Raw genomic sequence first — 23,580 nt, 5'->3', positions numbered from 1 at the left:
GGAAGCTCAGGACCTTCACTTGGCAGGGTCTTTTTCCTGCAGGGCCCCCAACACTGGAGGTCTCTGTGCTTTCATGACTTGAGACTGCATGTGTCCTGTGAGATTTCCTTGTTCATTGACCCAAGTTGATATCCTGAAGGTGCTCGGAACCTGATTCTTCTCTGTTTGAACTCAGTTGGCTGTGACTAGAAAGTGCTCGTGCCTGCCCTGTGCCTAACCCCACGAGCTGACAAGATGAAGTCGTTATATCTCCTGTGTAGATAAGAAAACCAAGGCCCCAAGGAGGTCGGTGGGTGGGCAACAATCCTAAACCAGCCTGAGGCAGGGATTTGTTTGGCATGAACTAAACAGACTCAACCTGTCCCTGTCCAACATGGAACTTTCCTCCTCTCTCTGTACCAGCCCCTGTCCATTGCCCTGGGAATGCCCATCATCCACTAGGTGTCAGGCAGGAGCAGCTCTGTCTCTTAGATATGGCCAGACTCTTCCATGCTGTTCCCCAGCCCCAGGACCAGTGGTGGGAATCCACCCGTTCCAATCCTGTAAGACAGGGTAGTCACCTTCAGAAACCTTAGCCTGTGAGTCAAAGCCCTGACTTACCTGTGGAAAGCCGTCTGTGCTTTAGGGGGGTGAAATTGTGGCTCCGTGGTGCAGACGTGGACACACCCCCTTGGCAGCTCTTTCCTGGCTCTGCAATCCAGCCTGTGCCTATGGACCCTCCTAAACCATCAGGTGTCTGCATAAGTGCCACTTTTTCCAGGAAACCTGCCCTGACTCTGTGCTTGGTTAGGCTGGGCCTTTATATTGCCCAAGCAGGTAACCCCACAGTGCCCCTTGTTGCCAGATCTTCCACACCAAGGGTGAAGACCGACTTTACTCTCCGATTTGTCTGTTCACCCTGGAGTTTTAGCCCCTTGTTGAGTTTAGCAAACATCTGGACAATGGGAACATCGAACTTTGCCCTCAGGTAGCTCTGACTTGTGTCACTGTTAGAAAAACTTAAGAAATGATGAGTTCAGTTTCTCCCAAGATTCCCCTGCTGTGTGGGCTGCACAGCATAAACTGCATGCCCCTCTGCGTAGGGCCCTGCCCTATGCCCCTGCATACACACTGTCCCCTTCTCTGCTGCTCCTGGCCCTGAGTGGCAGCTTTGCTCTTGCCTCTAACTTGTGCAGACTCTAAATTCAGTATCTGGGGGAATCCAACAATTTGGATTTCAATGAACTCCACAGATGTCAGCTGTCTCGATGGTGGCATTTGCAGGAAGGTTTTTAGTATATCAGACTGATTACAATATTGGTCTCTGCAAAACTCTTTGTAAGATGACTATTTTGACAGATTCCTGCCAGTGGATTTCCTTCTCTTTATTAACTTCACCAAGTCTGGAATGAAAGCTACTGTCTCCCTTTGGGAGTCAGAAATGGGACTGGATGCCTCAGCGAGGTGGGTGCTGGGCAGGATGAATGGGTATGGGAGGACCAGGACCTGCCCCACAGCCGCATTGAGGCTTCTGCACTGCTTATAGCAGAGAAGTAGCTAGTCTGAGGCTTCCCCTCCTGCCTGCCCTGGGCTGGATAGAAGGGTAGGGGACCTATATCAGGAGGGTATGTGAGCTTCTGTGTTCAACTGCTTCCTGCCCCAGTGAGGAGGCAGGGAGGCAGAGAGGTATGTGTGCATCAGGGTGGAAGAGCAGGTTCTTGGTTCCCCTGTGGAGCCTCTAGGCACTCAGAGGGCTGAGACTAATCTGTGGGGTTTGGCCTGGTAGTTCCTCTGAACAGGGTCCTTGTTTGATATGGCCATGACCTCTGGGAGAGCCTTTGATGGTGGTCTTAGAACAATGTACACCCTGCCCCAGGGACTCTGCCCTACTGTTCTCAAGGCGTATGACAGACACACTGCAATTTCTGTCCCATCTGTGTTTTCCCTAGGCAGCTTCTGTGTGGCTATCTGGGTGCCATTTTCTAAGATTCCCAGTTTTTGTCATTGCCTCTGCTGGATAATCCGAGGAAAGGGGGACAGCTGTGCTCAGAGCCATACGTGCTGAACCGTGTGGGCTGCACAGCGTAAACTGCATGCCTTTTCCAGGAAGCTGAGGGCTGACAAGAGGCCACAGGTCTACCAGCATCCAAACCAACAGCACAGTCACCCGGCACAAGAACCCAGCCTTGGGTTTGGGGCTTGCTGTCTCTGTGCCCAGCAGGCCCTCTCAGGTCTCCTTTGCTGATATTTCCCATCCTCGAGTCCTTAATGGCAGTGCTTGCTTGTGCCATGTACTGAGACAGTGGTGGAAGATTCCCTATGCCTCTGAACTGTTATTTAATGTGGTTGTTTCCTTGGGTCCCTGTCCTCTTCTTCTCTAAAAGACTAAAGCTAGAAACTTGTGCTTACTCTCTAAAAATGCTAGCTGTCCTGGCCCAGTTCCTTTGCAAGCTCGTAACCCAGTGGGGCAATGAATGCCTGGGGCTCTGCACTCTGCTGGCTGCCGGGAGCTGCAGGGGGCACAACAGCCAGATGCCCATGGGCAGGAGTCCAGTCCACCTACCATAGGGTGTTCAGCTGGACTCAGGCACCAGAAGGGCCAGGGACTGGGAGTAGGGACCCAGCAGGCACATTGTGGCTGTTTTAAGTGGGGCATGAGGCATAATGCTTCCTTAGCTCTTTGTTGGGAGTGGCCGAAGCTGGGTTCTTGTGCTTCTGTAGGAGCCTGGGTATATACTGGGCTGGCGTGGGTCCATGGCCCAGAACTGCCTGGAGAAGCCCATCTAAGCCAGCTCAGACCTGTTCCCCTGCAGGGACTCCACCTTCTCCACGGTGGCACATATACCTATGTCAGTTCTGAGCCACCTCACCTATGGGGTGCTGCCTCAGCTCTCCCCGAGGACTGAGCCCCAGTGCAGTCTTTCCAGTGTGGGACCTTGTGCTTCACCACCTCCTCCACTGGGCAGTACTAGTGCAGGTTGCCAAGGACAAGTGCAAACAAGTCAGTTTAAAAAGCCTTGATGATGGTTGGCAGCACTTGGGACCTTCCACTCTCCGTGCAGCAGATGGCTCTATGCAGGGTGATATCCTCTGAGGACAGCTCTTCCCCATTGCTGGCCTCATAGGAAGCACAGGACTCAGGGAAGGGGGATGACATGTTTAGGGTTTCCCTGTGAAAGGTGTCCTCATCCACTCCTCCCGCTATGTCTTAGCCACTGTCTTGCTTTTCTCTTCCAATTTTGTGGCTGTCATGCATAGACTCAGAAGACTGGCTTTCCCTTCCTATCTGGTAGTCAGAGAATTGTACCAAGTAACAGTGTAACAGTGGGTGCTTTCCTGCTAGCAGGGAGGGTGCAGGCTTCTTGTTGCTGGCTTAGGCACTGAGCATGTTCAAGTTGTTGTGTGAGACTGACATGTGAGGAGGGATGGAAGGGAACAGGCTCATTGACTGGGGCACAGTGGGGAACACAAGTCACATGGGCGGAAGCTGTGGTATCCATGAGGTGGCTATGGAACTGGGTGGTCCTGGGGTTGGGGAGTGGGGCCTGGCCACGATTTTTATTTTTTGCTTGTTTTGCAATGCTGGAGACTGAACCCAGGGGCTTTGCACTGAGCTACATGTAACATTGTTTTTATTTTTTTGAGTGAGGGTCTAGCCAAGTTGCCCTGGCTAGTTTTAAACTTGTAATCCCCCTGCATCAGCCCCCCAGAGTGCTAGGGTTACATTTGTGCACCACCACTCCCAGCTAGCAGAGGTTCTTGCCTGTAGAATGTGAGCTGATTCCTTTCAGGGCTCCTTGACCTGCACACTGTCAGATGCTTGGCAGCCCCTTCCATCCCTCCCTTCACCCCTTGAAAACCTGCTCTCATCTCCAACCTCACACTAACCAGCTCCTCAGCCACTTGCCCCAGGGGCTCCTTCCCTCATATGCAGCCGCAGCCAGAGCCCTTCTGAGGCGCTTTTGTCAAAGCCTCTGCCCGCAAGGCGGCAGACCTGTTTGCCCCCTCTTCCTTGGACAGCTAGAGGAATAAGGAAAGTCTCTGTCCCTGCATTCCTCAGGGAATAAATGTCTATGTCCCTGTATATTTTCACAGCTATTCATTGTTGTGAAAAACACCTGAGACAAACAACTTAAAAGAGAAAGTTTATTTTAGTTCATAGTTTCAGACATTTCAGCAACCATGGGAGGTTACTTGGTTCTGTGGCTTTTGCACTGATGGTCAGCCAAACTGCTTGGGCGGGGGGTCCCCAGTCCACTGCAGTTGGGAAGGTAGATAGGGGAGAAAGAGGGACAGAGGCCAACACAAGGTAGAGTCCCCATGATTCAACTCCTTCAAGTAGTCTCACCTCCTGATAGCCCATTCAGTTATTAGGATTAACATGTTCCTCTGGCTTGCACCACCAGTGGTACCTGTGTGACTGTCCATTTATGACTGTCCCATTTCTACCACCAGTGGTACAAGCTGCCCAATGGGGCAGTCATGCATATACCCCTAGACGTAAAGCGGCCCGACAGCAAGATATAAGTTACTGCCATGTTGTGAATGTGCTAATCCATCGATGTTGTTAGTACTCTGATCTGTCAACTCCCCAAAGCCCCACCTTTTGACAGTTGCTGTATGGCACCAAGCCTTCAACAGAATGTGTCTTTTAGGGGATACTGTAGATCTCAGCCATAACAACAGATATGAGGGTGACACCTAAGTAGAAAAGTAGATAAAATACCTTAAACCATAGAGTATCCAAAATCCTGCTGCAAGGCACATGTCCCTACAGTGAGGCTAAGGTCACAGGCAGGCCCTCTGTGGGCTTGGGACATTGGAGGTGTAGATCTTGGCCAAGGGGGACAGCTGCTGAGGATAGGAGGTGCTGGGTGGAGAGCAAGGCTGCTGAGCCCTGGCATGGATGAGATGGGACCTGTCTGCAAGCAGTGTCAGCCATGCTGACATGGTAAGATGTCTAGAAAGCCTCCGAATGGCTCACGAAGAGAGAATTCTGCTCAGTCCCTCATCAAGACTTCTCCATGAGGAATGTGCTGCTACAATCCTGTGAAGGAGCAGCCAGAGGCTAGGCACACCCAACACTCTCCTCCTGTGCCCCTCTTCCTTTATTAATATTGGAGGATTGCAGCACCTCCCTCCCACCCCGTCCTGTCCAGTGAGTCCCAGAAGGGCAAATGCCTTTCCTCCTTTGTTCTCTGGGACACTCAGCTGTGTGTTCAGGCTTCTTGAGACTCCCAGGTGTGCCTATTTGTGGGCCTTCAGGTCGTTGGAGCAGCTTTCAGCTTGGCTGGGTATCAGGACTGCAGCTGAACAAGTCTGGCACACTGTTCCATCTCATTCATCCTTGTCACACTTCAGGCCAGCCACATGTCCCTACCCCATAATGATTTGGAGGAAAGGGCATTGTATGACTTGGGCTACCTTCTGACTGGCTCAGCCCTTCCTGCTTTGCACAGGTGGTATTCTGAGCCACAACTGACCTTCCCATAGGCTAAAGCAACTGGGTCTCTGGCCAGCTACTAGAGGTGCTGAGTGGAGGCAGGGCTGCTTGAGGGTGGGGACATATAGTGGGCATGGGGTCTTTCTACCAACTTACCTGATGTCCCTCTGTTTCATCCTGCAGTGAACTTCGACCACTTCCAGATCCTGCGTGCTATTGGGAAGGGAAGCTTCGGCAAGGTAAGGCAAATCCTCTGGGTAGAGAGACAAAAAATAGGGGATATGTGGGACTAGGGAGCTAGACAACTGTCCTCTCGCCCACTTGCTATATTCTCTAGAGAAGCCAGCTATACCTGGCAGCTGAGTTAGGTCTGTCAGGGAGGGAGTGGGGGTTCTGGGGTGTCAGTGTGGGCTGTGGCAGAGTTACAACGACCTTCAAGTCTCTCTGGGAGCCAGGGATTTAGCTCAGTGGTGTGTCTGCCTGGCAAGTGAGAGGTTGTGAGTCCAATTCCCGGTACCAAAAAAAAAAAAAAAAAAAAGAAAAAGAAAAAGAAATTTAAGTCTGTCTGGGTGTTTTGTGGCCCAGCCAGGAGCTGAGGGTGGCATTGGTACAATCACTGAGTAATAGTCACCAGTGTGAGAGAACTGAGGCCCCAAACCCACCCACTTGTAATTTTGAGACCCATGTTGCAGCCAAAGCTATTTCTGCAAAGAGGACAGAAATGCTTATGCTTAGGCCTAAGGGCAAAGTGTTCAACAATACCCCAATACCCCAGCATTCAGGAGCCACCATGACAGTCGGAGGCCTCCAAAACAGTCTGCCAAAACAGCCATCTTGGCTACACTGGAGCACAGAAGCCAGGCCTGTGCCTATTCCTTGGGACATGCATGGGACAGAACCAAGGATAGGTGGCCAGTGTGCATTCACGTCCAGGGAAGGAGGCTTCTGTCCTTCGCTAAGCTGGAGCCATTTCTTCACTTTCCCCAGTTCTCTCTTGGCCAGATCTAACTTCCTGATTGCTGCCTTGTGATATCTGGAGATTGGGGGTAATTATAACTGAAAGAGGCTTAACAAGCACTTTGAAAAGGTTGGAATTAGCCTGTACTTCTGCAGCGATGGCTGCACTGTGGATGAATCACTTCTGAATGGACATTTCTTTTCAGCTGTCCCGGGGGGCTTGGCAGACGGCCCCAGGCCTCCTCCCTCTCGTGTCTGTACAGCTATCTGGACGCTGTGTCTATTTAAATGCCATAAACCCTTTTTAAAGGGATTGCTGTGCTACCAGAGCAGAATGTGCAGCGTATTTGAACAATTAATTGCCTCCATTTCATTGTATCACAAATGATTGCTGCACTAAGTTACCCAAGGGCTGGGGTAATCATAAGTCAGAGGAGAGGAACCCTTTTGCACAAATTTATTGAAAGGAGAGATTATTCTTTTTTAATTTTTTTATTTTAAAGATATTAAGACAAAAGAGGACATAACAAAGCAGATCAGAACAGGACAATTTAAGCAACACAATATTTCACCACAAGACAACCCGATATGTAACAGTAGCTACCATAATGTCTCTTTCTTTGAAATAGTTGAGCATACCAGGAGAGATTATTCTTAACATCTCTGTGTCAGGAGGTGGTGGTAGACTTGATGGTTGTAAAGAAGGTTGACCCTGAGGCAAGGTTGTTGAGGCCCAGTGTCCTCTGTGTTCCTGTTGTTCCAAAGAGTATAGGGAGTGTTCCAGGAGTACAGTGGGAATAAGGAAACATGAGGGGCAGGCAGGTAGAGTTTGGTAACCCCCTTCCCACCACTACCACCAGCAGAGGACAGCACCTGTTACCAGGCTCAGGAGAGGCAGCTGAGACAAGAAGCACGGAGGTCACTAGACATTCACAACCCAGGCATTCAGAAATCCAGGGATACTGAGTCACCTGGAGAGACCCAGGCTAAGGCCATCTGAGGGGAGATACCAGTGGGTGGGCACAGTCGCTGTTTTCTGGGGCCTTGCATCCCCTCTCCTACCTCTAATAGACCTTTCTATCATCAGGATGGCCGCTTACCCTGTCTTTCTTATCACTGCTGACTCTGTAACCCTCCCTGCCTGGGAACTGACTGTACTTCTCACAGTCATAGCTGGGCAGCCTTGTCCTCTACCAGGCTTTAGAGATCCCCTATATTCCAAGTCCTTTGATTGGTTTTTGGCTCTTAAAAACTGACTGGCCTGGAAGTGGACCACTGCAGAGAGAGGAAGACAAGAGCAAGCCATTGGGTGTCATTTTCAGATGCAAGTTATTGGTACAATTACAGGCGCCTTCCTTCCCTCTAATTAGCTGCCTAATTAGAGGTCTTGGGCTGCAGGCTGTGGTTGCTGGGTAGGTATCTAGGAATGTGGGTAGAATTAAGCCTGTTACAGGCCTGGCTCTGGTCTTTCCCTCTATTTTCAATGGCCAGGGCAGGGAATCCATAATGCAAATGATGGGGACTTAGGCAGCCCCAAGGTTCTGGCCAGACATAGGGGTGCATCTGTTTGTATTCAACTGAGAATCAGTTGATGTCTGGTGGGGGTGCTTTTTCTGGCATAGACAGTGTGTCATATTTGTATGCTCTCACTTGGTGAGAGAGAAAGAGGACAGAGAGAGAGAGAGAGAGAGAGAGAGAGAGAGAGAAAGAGAGAGAGAGAATGAGAATATGAGCTTTCTGGGGTCCCTTGTAAGGGACTTAAATTCCATTCAAGAAGGCTCCACCCTCTTGACCTAATAATACTATGAAGAGGGGATTAGCATTTTAACATGAGATTTGTGGAGGATGTAAGCATTCAATTTGTTGTGCTTATTTAGATGGGATCATGTAATTTGTCTTTTGTGCCTGGTTTATTTCACATAGCAAAATATTCTCAAAGTTTCCATGTTGTAGTTTGTTTCAGAATTCACTTCCATTTTAAGGTAGAACAATATTCTGTTATTCTTATAGACACATTTTGTCCATTTAGTGATGGACACTTGGGTTGCTTCTGTGTTTTAGTTATTTTGAATAATACTGTGGACCCAAGTATACAGAGATCTCTTCGAGGCCTTGTTTTTAATTCTTACACTTGGAAGTAAAATTGCTGGATCATAAGGTAATTGTGTGGATCATTTTTGAGAAAATACCATACTTTTTTTGTATAGCAGTTTCCCCATTTTGCATTTTCAGAAGAATCTTTTAGGTCAAATTCTCATCACAGCTGCAGTGTGAGGGTTCCGGTTTCTCCATATCCTTTCCAATACTTGTTGCACTCTGGTTTTTCTGGTAGTAACTTTTCTAGTAAGGGTGAAGAACTGTCTCATTTTGTGATTTTCATTTGCATTTCCCTGATGTTTGCAAAGGCTGATCCTTAAACCTCATAAAAGTCTCATTCCTAAAGAGAAATTATGTAAATGCAAGGTCTACATGCTTGGGATCTCAGGCATCTGAGATGCTGAGGAACGGCCTAGGCCCACCAGGTATCCTGCTGGGGGTGTTAGAGGCTGTTCTTGTCGAAGTTGGTTTCCTTGAGCAGAAAGGCATAGTGACGTTCTTACGGAGAGTGGAATTTGCTGGATCATTTTCCACAATGAAAAACCAGGTCACGCGGGTGGGTGTGCAGGATTATTGAACAAGTTAGAGATACAAAAATAGATTAGTATCCATGCCTGACTTAAGAGTTGTGATGGTTTATCTTTGGTTGCTTTGAGAGACCCCGAGGAGATTAGTAAAGCACACTTTTGGTATGTCTGGTTGGGCGATAGGGAGCATGATGTTGGGGACTATATCTGATTCCTGGCCCCTACCTCAGTGGCTCATCTCCTGTGTTCTGCTTCCTGGCTGACGTGAATTGAGTAGGTTTCCTCAACTAACCACTTACCATGATATTCTGTCTTGAAGGTGGTCAGTCATGGGCTGAAACCTCTGAAACCATGAATCAAAATTAAAAATTTTTCTTTAAATTATATATCAGATATTTTGTCCTAGCAATGAAAAGCTGACTAACACAAAGATAAAGATGAAAACCAAAAAGAATCTTCTAGGCCAAATTCCCATCTACAGGTGCAGTTCAGGATGGCCTTGGCACTCACCAGCCATGAGAGCTACCTACTGGGTGCTAGCTCTGAAGATTCATCCTTCATTGAGCATGAGCTGAGTGCTTGGGGTCACCTGCATGGGACACCAGACTCTGGTAATTCACCAACTTAGATGTTGCAACTTACTGCCTGGCTTTCCTCACTGGGCCAAAGCTCAGAATTCTAATAGAAGGTTGGAAGTCTCTGTGGGAAAGACATTTTTTGCTGGTAGTATTGCCATTCTGCCAAGCTTCCACCCCTCCCTGAGATGACAAGTTGGCCTTGAAAAATGTAGGAGATAGGCAAATTCTTTTTTTTTAATTAAAAAAATTAAGATAAAAGAGGATATAACGAAACAGGTCAGAACAGAACAATTTAAGCAACATAGTGTTTCACCACAAGAAATCCAACATTAACAGTAGCTACCATAGTGTCTCTGTCCTTGAAATATTTGAGTATACCTTCACATACTATAGTATCAAACATAAAAAGAAGTGTAAAACCACTCAAGAGAATGAAAGTGTTACAGGGTATTTAGAACCAGCTAACAGAAAATGAACAAAGGTTACTATATTATCTCCTTGTCTATAAAATACTTTATTTATACTATCACATACAATAAAATTCAATAAGATACAACATGATAAAACCGATGGAGACAGAACAAAAGCTTGGTGGGACTTCAAAACAAGATGATATTAAATCATCACTAGTTATTATAATGTCTTGTTTTCTTCAGAATAGCTATTCATACCATCACAGACAATAAAATCAAACAACCCAGAATAAAACCATTCCAATTAATGAATGAAAACATTATAAAGCTTCAAAGCAATATAATGGGGAATCATGATTATCACATACTTTTATGTATTCTTACCATTTCTTACACTAGTGAAACTATTCGGTATTTGATTTATTTCGCTTATGAGTATGGTCTCAAGCTGTGTCCATTTATTTATAAATATCTCAATGTGATCATTCTTTATAGCTGAGTAGTACTCCATTGTATAAAAATACCACAACTTTTTTTATCCATTCCTCAGGTGATGGACACTTAGGTTGTTTCCAAGATCTGGCTATTACAAATTGTGCTGCTATAAACATGGGTGCACATATATCACTGTGGTATGATGCTTTCAGTTCTTCTGGGAATATGCCTAGAAGTGGAATAGTTGGAACAAATGGGACCTCCAATCCCAGCTTTCTGAGAAAAGGAGATAAGCAAACTCTTTGTCTATCTGAAACTTGGAGAAATCATGTCCCAAAGCCAGGGATTTTATTCTCTGTGGAGAGAGGAAGCTGCCTATGATCCTGTTAACTCTGTGGCAGTGAGAACACAGTTCCCACCAGCTTGAGGATGGGGTAAGTCTTTGTCTCTAAGTCCTCTTCGACATCACGACTCCCTGGCTATCTTGTGAGGAGTCCAGGAAGGAGTGAGGCTGCAGATGGAACATTTTGCACAGTTGCACTGTATTTGTACAATGTGGATGCCCAGCAGAGCTGTCTCAGGGACCTGCTGTCTGTCAGGTTCCATCCAAGCTCTGGCCACAAGTACATGGTCTGTGTGTACCTGCTTCCAGGAATGTGGGGTCTTTCCAGGAGCCAGCACAGCACTGCCACCCCCACTCCTGCTTTATTTTCTCCAGTTCTACCCTGCTGATGTCCAGAGTGCTGTAGCCATAATTAATTCCAAGGCAGATTGTCAAGATGAGGCTAATGAAGGTTTGGAGCAACTCAGTCCATTTTCCTTTTGATGTGGGTATTTCTTCTGGCCCCAGGCCTCACTCACCCTTTCCCTCCCTTTTTGCTTCCCTGATTGCCACCTGTTGTGATTAAAAACTGGGAACATGCCTGGCTCCGAGCCTGGGGTGAGGAAGGGCCACGTGTCTGAGAAGGTGCCTTCCTCCCTGGCACGCTTGATTGTGTTTGCTCTCAATTCAGGAAATTGAGCTCTACCTAAGGCTACATTTACCCTAATTTTGATTATTATAGGACTTTTGATGAAGAGGGTCCAGTGTCTTCTATCTGTAGAAGATAAACTGAAAATAGGTACGCTGTTGAAAGAAAAAGTCTACAAATATATTAATTTTTCAATGACACGTACAGGGGTGTCACAGGAAACAAAAGTGATGCTGTAGGGTCTGAGAGACTGTTCTGTCTTTATAGAATGGGGTGGTGGAGTAGTTTTGGGGAAGAGCAGATGATTTCTAGGAATGACAGAGGACCCCTGTGAGAAGAGGTGTGGATGTGGCAAGGCCAGTCTGGGGTGAGTCCACTCCCAGGCCCTCTGTGAGGACCATTCATCTTTCTGGGGAAGGGCTACTTTCAGACAGATGATAGTTGTTTAGAGAACAACTTTTCCTATGTTTGCTCATTTTCCTGTGTCTTCAGCCAAAATAATCAATACTTACAGCAGCAGAAAGTAAGGCGGTTCAAGCTGATGTCCTCCACCGCGTGTATGTCAGCACCCCCTCCTTTGTGCCAGGCAGCCTCTACCTCCACCTCAGGTCCTTAGCAGCCAGCTCCTCTTCCCAGAGTCCTGTCCTGTGCCTGTCCCTCAGCTAAGGGGACCCTTCTCAGGAAAAGCCCCAGTCATCTGTTGAGGCCACACACAGACGTGCTCCCGTGTCAGCTCGGCCCACTGTGTTTCACACTGGCCTTCGCTTTCAATGCATATGGCCACTTCCACAATGAGGGCGAGACAATGTGCTGGCAGAAAAGAACCTACTGTCATCTGGAGTTTTCTTTTTCCCATCTGCAGTCCCCTCACTCCCGAGCCTTTGGTGGGAGACCTGGTTGGTCCTTCACTGGGCAGCTATTGATCTGGGCTCTGTGGGATTGTTCCAGTGATCCTATGCTCACCGCACTGTGTGGTTCACCAGGCCTGAGTGCCTCAGCCAGGGGCTCCTCATCCTCCACAGATGTCTGCTGCTCTGCTGTGTTTATCTTCCCAACTGAACTCTGGAATAAGTTTTGTTGAGGTAAAAAAGTAAACCCAATGAAATTTCATTAAGGATTGAATTTAAAATTGATTGAGAGGAAAGTTGATTTCCTATCCATCTAGCGAGCCAGTGCTTTTTACTCAAATGGTCTCATATGTTTTCATATTAATTCTTCACATTTTATTTCTGTTGTACTCTGTTCTTGTAGTTGTTGGTATTCTATTTTGTTCTTGTGAATAAGGAAGTTCTTTTTTCCGGTTTTGAAACGTGGTCAACTCTGTGTCTCTGTCAGTCCTGACACCCGCTTTTCACATCAGCCCCTGCCTTCTGTTTTGCCCTCACTGCAGAAGGAAGGGGCTTCTGGGAGCTAGCCTGTGTCTGTGGTTAGAGGGCCTGGAAGGGCCGTAGGCATGGTGCTTACCCCAGGCCTACCAAGGGTTCACTCACTCTGGGCTTCATGCAGTGCTTGCGTGAAGTGCCGGATGTGTGCCTACTTGGAAGTTAACGTGTTCTCATTATGCTGTCTGAGGGCCATAGGCAGGGGTCCTGCTGCTCCCCTGAGAAGTGGGCAGCTGGTCAGAGGCTGAGGGAACACTGAGCAGCACATGTGAAAGTGACTGATGGCTGTAGCCTTAGGAGGCAAAGCATGTTTCTTGAGTATGTTATGTCCCTTTGGGAGTTCAACAGCCAGTGATCCAGATGGATATTTTAAATGTGATTGGCTTTGGGGCAACAGGAACAATCTGGTGTTTTGGCAAGAATGTCTTACACCCAACTTCCCCAGGCCCAGTGGACCCGGCCTTCAGTGAAGTCGGCTTTCATTTTTAACTTGCCTCTAACCTCCCTGATGCCAATGTACCCTCTGTGCCCCTGCACCCCCTTCACCTTCTCTCTGCACCTATGCAGAAGCTGGCCCAAGCTGGCTCCAGAAGCTAGCTGTGGTCAATTACTGGGTAGGTGGACTCTGCCACTTTCTGGTCCCTCCCCAGGCCAGGCTGTCAGCAGTGGATTTTATCTTTCTCCAGCCATGAGACCTAAGCACCTCTGCCATGCAGGTGACCCTAACGTGGTGGACTCAGAGCTTTTGCGGAAGGGCTAGAGTAGCAGTTGTTTGAGGAGGGAAGGAAGGAATGCCCAGACCAACGTCTGGGGAGAAAGGGCCCAGCCCAGAGGGGTAGCATCTCATTCTCCAATTTATGGGGAAAAATACTAAGATAACTGGCAGAAAAGGCCTTTCCTACAGGCCCTGGTCACCCCCAAGATATTTCCTATCTCCCATGACACCAGCATCTCTAATGGATGCAGGGGAGCCCCAGAAGGAAGACAGCCTCTGCAATGTAGAAGTGTCTTAGGCTGGAGTGTGGCTGGGCCAGAGTTTCCTGTCCCCCCCCCCATGCTGGTGGAACCTATTTATGTGGTTCTGTGTGGCCACTTTGTTCAGCCTCCTGTGCTGCCACCTGAGCCATGATCACCCCTCAGAGGCTAATATATGATCACCCACCAAGAGTGTTGCTAGGACCTCCCCTGGGCTGGTGGCTCACTGGATCCCCAAAGGAGGAGCTGTGCTTATAGGTTCCATGCTGCAGTGGCTATGGTCACAGAAAGCTTACTTGGTTCTTACTTGGGCATCTGGGTTCTGGGATGTAACCTAGTTGTCAGTTTGGAGTTGTGGGTCCCAGGTCACTCTTCATCCAGCCAATTGTTGGCCCTTCTCTATGTGACTGCTTCTTGGACTTTGTGCCCTCAGGACACCAAGATGAGCACCTCCATCTGGAGGCCAGCTGGGTCAGTTCAGATTGACGAGTTGCTGTTTGTCCTCCACATTGATAGCCCTCAGACTCTAGCAACAACAGGGTGAAGGCTAGTTGTGCTGGCAACTACTTATCTGTTGTGCTTATACCAGTGGTGAATGATGAGTTCCTGTCCTTACCATCACTGTCCAGCCTCTTCTGGGACATCTGTGCCCTACATCTTGATCTCTGGAATTTTGCAACCCATGTCCTATTCTGTGGCTGTTAGGACCTTGGCTCCGTGATCCCATGGTGTGATGCCACAATGATCCCATGGTGGCTGCCACAATGTGGAGAGCATATATGAGCCTTGGGAGGTGTTACTTAAGCAAGCCAGAGGTGGACAATAAGATTTAATGGTGTCCAGCAGCATTTGTACAAGTTCACAGCCACCATCCTGTACAAGGACAGCCATGCTGTCCTTGGAAATGGGGTGTTGTGGTCACAGTAGTGCCTGAGCCTGGCTTTCTCTCATGTTCTAGCACTACAGGCTTGGCATCTGTTTCTGTCTCATCCCCTCTTGTAACTACTCTGCTGAGTCTACCCCACTCACTCACTCAGCAGGAGGAGTCTTTGGCTAAGCCCAAGCAGATGTGCTAAGATGATCTGCATTTAACAGGGAACATGCCCTTTGCTGACTATGTTATTTGGGACTCAGATGCCTTGATACTGACTCTTGCTTGGGGGGTATGCTAGTTGTGGAGCGTGTGTGTGCGCGTGTGTGTGTGTGTTTATGTGTGTGTGTGTGTGTGTGTGTGTGTGTGTGTGTGTGTTCCTCACTCTGCCTTTGTCCTCCCCCCAGGACCACATGCTGGGCTAAGCAGATAACCTGTGGCCACAGGAAACCATGGGAATAGGTGGGCCTGATGGGAGACCCAATGGGCAGGAAGCTGCAGAGACACAGAGTAGGCAAGTGCCCCAGATCTGAGACCCCTCAGGCTTCTGGGGTGGTGTTCAGTCTGGTCACTTCATTGGCAGGCCTGGCAACAGGATGTATGCCCAGCCCCTACTCCCTTCAGAGCTCTACCCAGTCTGGTTCTAGAATTTTAATTTAATAAGTGAGGTAAGATCTTTCCTGCTGAGAACCCTATGGTAGTGTGTGGCTTCAGGGTACTCTGTCTGTCTCTTAACCACCGAGCTGTCCCTTTCTGTGGGCCTCAGAGCCTCAAACATCTGTTGAGGCCATCCTGACCATGTCCATCCACCCAGGAGTCTGCCATGTGCCCAGCTGGGTCTGGGTTGGAGGTGGTTCACTCAGCGCTGTTGGCCACTTTCAGGCTTTAGTCACTCTGCCTTCCCCACTGAGGGGTCCTTACCAGCAGAATTTCTCCAGGAAGGTCAGGGCTGCCAACCAAGGTGGCTTTGAAGAAGGGGAGATACTGAGAATCAAACAGAGTCCCCTCCAGGGGGCAGGAGATGCTGTTGGAGAACTAAGAAGAGCCCTGTGTGCACAGCTGCAGGAGGCTTTCTCTAGGGAAAGAGGATAGGTTAACCCCCTGCAGAAGGGGCCAGATGCAAGTGGGGGTCTTCTCCTTGTCTCCACCTGGGGAAATTGAGCCTGCTGAGGGCAGCATTGCTCTGAGTGGTGTTCAGCGGGAAGGAGGGGATATAGTGAAGTTGAGGAGTACAGAGGTATGAGGGGTACAGAGAGACTGAGGGTTGCACCTGCATCTGAGGCATGCAGGGGGCTCAGGGATACAGAGGAACTGAGGGAGTGCAGTGGTGCTGAGAAATACAGACAGGCTGAGGGGTGCAGTGGCCCAGGACCTGCAACCACATGGTATGTCAGGACTGCTCTGGAGTTGTCTGAGCCACCACCCCAGGCCAAAGAAACTCAGCCTGTGACCTCACAGCAGAGTCAGTATCGAGCAGAGCTGAGCATTTATCACATGCTCCTAAATGGGCCAAAACACGGTGTGAATGTGCTGGGCTTGCCTCTTGGTGTCACCAGGCTGTGCTTTTGTACCTTAAATAGCTGTTTCCTCATGACTGGCTCAGGAAGAGGAGCGCTTTTATGTCTGTCTTCTCATTTTCTTCTCTGGACAGATGCATGTGTACCCATTTCCTTTACCCTGGAGCTGTGAGGAAGCTGATCTGGGAGAAAGGTGTTACCTCTGGTTTTGGGTGGTGTGGCTTGGGAGGACCAAGCAAGGGCAGATGACAGAATAGTCCAGCTCAACAACCATGAGCAGACGTGGCCACTTCCTTGCTGGCCCTGCACTGAAATGTCACAGTGTAAAGGGAGCTTTCCTTGCCTGGCTCACCTGGCTCCCAGGGCCAGGGACACAGCTGTGCAGGCCACACGCTGTTCTTTTAGGTTCCAGCGTGGTCTCAGGTGCTCTTACCTGATGCCTCAGCTTCCCCCTCTGAATGAGGACTCCAAACGCCCATCTCTGTTCGGGTTTCCAGCTACCCTTTGGGTCAGGGGGCCTTTTGATGGATTACAGGCTTCTAGGGTGGCACAGGGATTGATTAACCCTTACTAGGACAGTCAGCCATTGTCCATCTAGAATCTTGCCTTCTAGGCCTTGCCACAAGCCCCAGTGCCCACTGTCCCATGGCTCTGCTACTATGGGCAACAGCTAGGGTTCATCACACTGAGGCCCACAGGGCAGGCTTCAGGGCCTCAAACTGGCTCTTTAAATTTTAGTGTTTAAAACTTCTAATATTTAAATCATGCAAAAATAGAAGGGACAAATGTAAAGAACTACCACACACTGCTCCCAGCCTCACCAAATACAAGCTCAGTGCTAACCTTGTCTCAGCCATTACTTCTCCCTATTCTGTACCCACTCTGGGTTATCTGGAATGAAGTGCAGAGAGCAGTTACCTTGCCCATCAGTTTTAGAGGGTATCTCTGAAAGATAAAACCCCTTTTAAAAAAGTTAGTCATAATACTTTCTACCTCCTAGAATAATTGCTTAATAGCAGCAAATCAGGATTGGAGTTCTCCGGATGGCTTTAAAACTCTCTTTATTATTATTGTTTCTATGAATCAGGATACAAATGAGTCTGTTCAAGACACAGGGCCTCTCTTAGTCCATGGTTTCCTTTTGTAGTTTATTTGTTGAGGTCCAGGTTGTTCTGTCCGAAGAGCTCCCCATCTGCTGTTTACCACTGACCTGACCCCCTCCATCCCTGGCCTTGCTGAGAGCTGGCTGGGATCTAGACAGTCTTCATTGGGTCTTGTTTGAGGCAGTGTCTGTGTGTGCCTTGATGCTGGCAGTGATGACAGTAAGTGCTAACCTGGTCACACCTTAGGAATTAGAGCCAGCTGTTTCAGGGCTGTGTTCTTTAAGGGAACTCAAGGGGAGGTTTGTTTCATGTCTTTTCCAGCTTCTAGAGCATTTCTTGACTGAGGGTCCTGCTGTCACCCAGACCTCTTGCTTCTGTTTCATGTCTCCTTCCTTGACTGTGATTCCTACCTCTGTCTTGGCCTGGTAAGGACATCTTGAAACATTGGATACTCTTGGATAGTGCAGGATGCCCTCCTCATCTGAAGATCTTCACCATGTCTACAGTGTCCCTCTGCCACAAAAGGTGAGACAGTCACAGGCTCCAGGACTTGGATACGAGCCCCTCTGGGAGACCATTATTCTGCCTGCTATTGTGCCATGGTTTGTGGCCAAGTACGGGGGTGTTCCAGCTTTCCCAATGACACGCTGTGCTGCGCTTATTATGCCTCATGCATCAACCATGTCTCCACATATTTCTGCAGTGTGTTTTTGGGTTAGTTCCTAGAAGTGAGGTATGTGGGTTGGAGGGTGATGCACAAATTGCCAAGTTCCCCTCCATTGGGGTGGGATCATTTTTTCTTCCACAAGGTGCCTTCCATAGGGCATGTTGCCAGATGCTTGGATTCTTGCCAGTCTGACAGATGAGATATGACATCTCATTTTGTTTTGCTTTGCATTTCTTTTTAAGATAGGCAAGAGTGAGCCTCTTTTCAATTATTAGGAGGCCATTTAACTGTCTTTGTCATGTTTTTCCTCCTGAGCTGATGTTTTAAAAAAATTTTTAGATGCTCAGTATGTTAAGAATGTTACCTTTTTATTTTTGATACAAGCTGCAAGTATTTTTCCAGCTTGTCTTTCAAGTTTTTCTAGGTGTTTTTGCTATGCAGGATATTTTACTTTTATATAGTCATGTTAACCATTTTATAAATGGTTTTTGAATTTGGAGTCACAGGAATGTTGTCCTTATTTCCATTTAGAGACTTCATGCTTTCTTCTATTTCTTCTAGGTTTAATTTATCTCATGCATCTAGAGTTTATTCTGGGGTATAGCGTTAGAAATGGACCAAATTTTAACTTTTTTTATATACCTATTTAGGTATCCAAGTACTACTTATTAACAAGTTCAAGCTGGGCATTGTGGCACACATTTGTAATCCCAGAGGCAGAAGGATTGAAAGTTCAAGACTACCTGTGTAAATTACCAAGACCCTGTCTCAAAATTAAAAATAAAAAAGAGCTTGAGATATAGTTTAGTACAGAAGCCCTGAAGTCGATCCCCAGTATTATAAAAAAGTAAAAAAAAATTCCATAAATTTGAGATGCTGCCTTTATGATATATGAAGTATTTTGTACAACTAGGTCTCTTCCTAAATTTTGTGTTTTGTTCCACTGGTCTGTCTGCATTAATACCACTTGCCTCCTTTTTTTCCCCTAGCACTTATGATTGAACCCAGGGTCTTTGCACTTAGTTATGTCCCTAGCTACTTTTATTTTATTTCATTTTATTTTTATTTTAAAGAGGATAAAACCAAGGAAAATAAAAAAGAATAAAACCAATCAAAATAAACCAGTATAAGTGATACAGGACTTCAAAACCTTACAAAATCAACAATAGTTACTCTAATGCCTTTTGTTGTCTTCAAAATAGCTGCAAATACCTTCAGACATAGTAAAAATTGAACAGAACAGAATAGAATAGAAACAATAAAGACAAAACAACAAATGCCATAAAGAACTTCAAAACAAGCCAATAATAAATCCAAAATGGCTATCACAATATATCTTGCTATCTTTTAAATACCTGCTCCTGCCATCAGATTTAACATAAAAGAGAATAAAACCCAATGCAACAAAACAATAGAAATGTTACAGTTTCCAGGTGGGCATCACCTCCTGGCAAGGCCTGGTTCTTTCCTTCTGCAGTCTGCTAACAGCGCTGACTCATGGAGAGAGGCTTGATTCTGGCTGTCCCCACTCTGGCAGTGGCCCACACATGGTGCTGATTTCCAGGCGAGGATCATCTCGTGGTAAGGCCTGGTTCTCTCCCTCTGCAGTCCACAAATAAAAATATGGAACGCTTCACAAATTTGCATGTCATCATTGTTCAGGGGCCATGCTAATCTGCTCTGTATCGTTCCAATTTTAGTATATGTGCTGCTGAAGTGAGTATCCCTAGCTACTTTTAAAAAAGTATTTTATTTTGTGACCGTCCTTGAGTGGCTAAATGCCACCTAACTACTATACCGCACTTTTATACCATGGAAGATTTATATAATATACATGCCTTACTGGCCAACATGGCTGGAAGTACTACTTTTGCCTTCTGTTTAAATGTGTGTGTGTGTGTGTGTGTGTGTGTGTGTGTGTGTGTGTGTAAGCTACTTTTGTGGCTTGTGCTTCCAAATGAGTTGTTTGCCCAATTTATGTGCTCTTGGGGGAAAATAAAACCCCAATTTTATTTTTTACTGGATCTGTATTGAATTTATACAGGTAGTTGGGATTCACCTGTTCTTGGTGTTGAACGTCACATCCGTGCACCTGGCTGCCTCCCCATTTCTCTACTGTTCCACTTCTGGTTCTTTGTCTCCTATTATTGTGGGTGTCACCAACATAGTTTAGTTTAGTTTGCTCTTATAAAAGGATTTTCACCTTGATTAAACATTTGAACTGGTTTTTGTATTCATGAAGGCCACAGCTCTTTTGCTTGGTGTTTCACTACTTTTTTTTATGACTATAGGAGTTTTGCCATTGATTATTTTGATTCTGTCAAATTCAGATATACAACCCAGTTGTCTGCAGTCAGAGGTAGTCTGACATCTCTCATTCTGCTTTTGGTCTTGAACCTGCTATGCCATTTACTGACTGGGATAGAGACTGTTGGGGAGGCACTGTGCGGCCCCCTCATCTGCAGAAGGGAAATACTGTGACCTACCCCTAGAGGTGCTGTGGAGATTGGGAATGAAAATGAATGTAAACCACCACCACCCTACCTGTGTGGGGGACACAGGCACACTGGTGGATGAGGCACCCCTGTGGATGTCTTTCCAGATCCTTACCTCAGCCTAGGAGTGAACAGGGAAGTGAAATTCCCAGCCTACTAGGTCCGGTATGAGTTCGTGTTCTCTAAAATCAAAGAATGAATTTTAGGAGCAACAGAGTTTAAGAGCAGAACATACTTATTAAGAGAAAGAAAGCTTCTGTCTGAAAGAGAGACAGAAGGAGTCCGAGCAGGTTGCCAAAGATTGTCCTTTCTGGGGACTTTTATAGAGTAAAACCATGAGATGAAGTGGGTTCAAGATGGGGAAAACCTGGGAACTCACAAGGGAGAGGGGCATGAGGCGGGACAGAACTATGGTCAACCAGTAAGATTAATTGTTCAGGTAAAATTGACCAAGTCAGGGAAAATGAGGAAGCAAGTCACATAGAAAGCGGGCATTCTTACAGAGTACTTACTCTTCCCTTAGGAGTTGGGGTGGTGGCTCCTGGCTTTCTCAGGGTGATAGAGACCTATTTAGAGTATCAGTCCTTAGGATGTGGGTGCATTTGTTTGATCTTGTCTTGAGGCCTGGCCCACAGCAGGAGGTGTCTGTCTCCTCCACAGTTGCAAGGTACCTGGGCTTCTGCACTGGCTCCTTTGAGAATTTAGCCCTGTCTGGCAGCCTATAACATTTCTATCTAATTCAGCTGCCTGTAACAGCAAGAAGTTTCTCTGGCTGGTGCTGAGAATCTTCTTTGCTGAGTATCTGCTGTTATAAACCAGTCCCTGTTCTAGGCAGCAGGGAAATTCATACTAGGAACAAGATAGACTCCCTGGTGACACCCCATGGGAGAGACAGATACTCAGAAACAAATGACTGTGATCTGTTTGGTGGGTTAAGGACGCCTTAGTGATGTGGGCCCAAGGGCTTGGCAGGACCCCACAGGAGAGTTCTGGGATTGGGCCCATTAATGATAGGAATAAGGACACAGATGTGGCCATTTCTTCCCTAAATATAGCAAATGGGGACAAAGCAATGTGTCCTTGGGGCTGTTCCATCCCTGCATGCCTGGTCCTGCCTCCGAACAGGAAGAGAAACAGACTGACTGCCTGTATGCCAGCTGGTCTCGTGGTGATAACCCAGGCTGTTACCTATGCCCTGATATGGGGCCCTTGTGGAGTGCACTTTTCTGGGGAAATGTGCTGAGATTGCAGCCAATGCAGAGATGCAGAAAGCAAGGTTGGTGCCCTGTGGCACATGAGAGCAGGATATGTACTTAATCACACATCCCAGATGGATCCACAGATGGTAATAGAGGATTTAATAGGTCCTCATGTTGCAGGTCAGGGTGAAGGGATTGTGGACCAGGAGATACCTGAGGATCTCCTGGTCAGGGTCCTCCTGTTATTACTGGGTATTTTGCCTTTAGTCACAGGTCTTTCATTTGATTCTTATGTTTTGAGATAGTGAAGTTAGACAAGCCTGCTGCCCCAAGACACAGTTGTAATCACAGAGACCAGACCCTAGGAGACAGACTAGAGCTGAGGAGGCAATATTTGAGTCTCCCTCCTTTTCCATTTTCTGGCTAAAATGACCAGAGGAGAAAAAGAGGAGAGACCCAGATTCACGAGTGTTGGGAGCTGCCTGAGGCTGCAGACTTCCCCTCCTCAGCTGATCGTCCAGCTGAGTTATTTAATCCCTAATCTGGGTCATCTGCCAGGACCCTAAGTGTGAAGGCCAGGAGGGTGTAGGAGCAGTGGTGGCAAACTTATGCCATGAGTGCCACAGTGGGCTGTTTGTATCATTAAAAGCTCTACAAGGTTCACAATCATTGTCGTAGGGGATTCCCAGCATCTCTTGACATAAATGATCCAACTATGTGAAGTTCAACAGATGTATAAAGAGATATTTAGCATCAGCAGGGTCCTCATCAGTACATTGTTCTCTTAGCCTCTCCTGGAGCCCCTTTGTGCCTCTGCCTGTTCTTGTGCCTGCCCAAGAGGTTTGTACCATTTTCCAAGCCTCCAGAAATTCTGTGATTCCTCTACCTCCTACAAAGCAACACTTAGCTTCGGAAAAACTGGACTCCTGGCTTTTCCCCACTCCCCTTTTTCTCACTACATGTGATTCTGGTACACCCTCTGTGGGACACCTGCTCAAGGATCTGTGAGGAGGATGTTTAGGGAAAGGTGAGGAGTGGCAGGGTACAGTAGAGGGCAGCCCAGAGCACAGAAGACAGTGTAGTGTGGGTACAGGCATGGGCTCATTGTCCTACCATAGCCATATGTGAGCTCACCCACAAGGAGTGGACCCAAGAGACTGGGACATCACAGGGACTTTCTGGAACACAGCTAGGGGGAAAGACCATAGGGATGAATGACAGTTTTCTGGACCGGATGAGAGGGGACCTGGTGTGGTTCGTAGTGCTTTGTTGGGACCCTCACATGAGTTCTCCTCAGCTGTAGTACTGCCTCTGACATCTGCATGAGTTGGTGGGTTGGCTCCATGGACCTTAGCTACCCCTACAAGCCTATCCCAGATGCCCCATTCCAGGGTTGCCTCTCCTCAGCAGCTGCAGATGCCTTCTGCAGGCCTGTCCAGGCACAGAGCCTCTCCAGGTTTGTGATGCCCAACCCCGGCCACTGGACAGACCTTTGGGAGGAGTGGAGCCTCATCTGGTCCCTTGTAGCTCCCCTGTGATTCGTTTGGTGTTATTCAGGGCTGTAGATCTTCTCTGGGTGGAATTAGGAGTGGTTTCATTATAATATTTAGAGACTATAAGTACCTGTTGTCAGGCACTTGCTTTCTGGGGAACAAAAATCACTTGGAAAGAAAAAGAGCTTGGAGTGAATCACTTAAATCTGCAAAATACGTAAACAGCATTCAATTAAAATGACGATTACACTGCCATTAGTCACCACCCTATTCTGGGCTGCACTGTGGCATTTTCCCAGGCACCCTGCAGCCCTGGGATCAGCAGGTTCACTCCACTCAGATCTGACTCTGCTTCCTTCTGGTCTGAGTGTAAGTGGATTATTGGAGGAAGTGGCCCAGAAAGCCAGACCAATTTCCTTTGAGGAAATAGCTAATCAGGCCTTGTGCGTTCCGCTGCCAAGCGTTACCCATAAAAGAG

At 47.4% G+C, this 23,580-nt stretch overlaps 1 protein-coding gene and 1 non-coding gene across 3 annotated transcripts in view; one reads left to right on the top strand and one right to left on the bottom strand.

Moving 5' to 3' along the window:
• Stk32c (serine/threonine kinase 32C) overlaps positions 1 to 23,580 on the top strand; it is a 95,814-nt gene that overhangs the window by 41,837 nt on the left and 30,397 nt on the right. For both annotated transcript variants that reach the window (XM_013143645.3, XM_063244999.1), the window contains exon 2: positions 5,606 to 5,661. In XM_013143645.3, the coding sequence (XP_012999099.2) occupies positions 5,606 to 5,661 (56 nt within the window). The remainder of the gene's footprint in view (positions 1 to 5,605; positions 5,662 to 23,580) is intronic.
• On the bottom strand, positions 19,533 to 19,639 carry LOC111754540 (U6 spliceosomal RNA). Its single transcript, XR_002789216.1, has one exon. It is a non-coding gene; the product is annotated as a U6 spliceosomal RNA (small nuclear RNA).

The sequence above is a fragment of the Cavia porcellus genome, unplaced genomic scaffold (assembly GCF_034190915.1).
Source record: "Cavia porcellus strain 051 isolate PalLab524CR breed Dunkin Hartley unplaced genomic scaffold, mCavPor4.1 scaffold_2, whole genome shotgun sequence".
In the NCBI taxonomy this organism is placed as follows: domain Eukaryota; kingdom Metazoa; phylum Chordata; class Mammalia; order Rodentia; family Caviidae; genus Cavia; species Cavia porcellus.
Note: the sequence above shows the minus strand (reverse complement) of the source record. Positions and strands in the feature narration are given on the sequence as shown.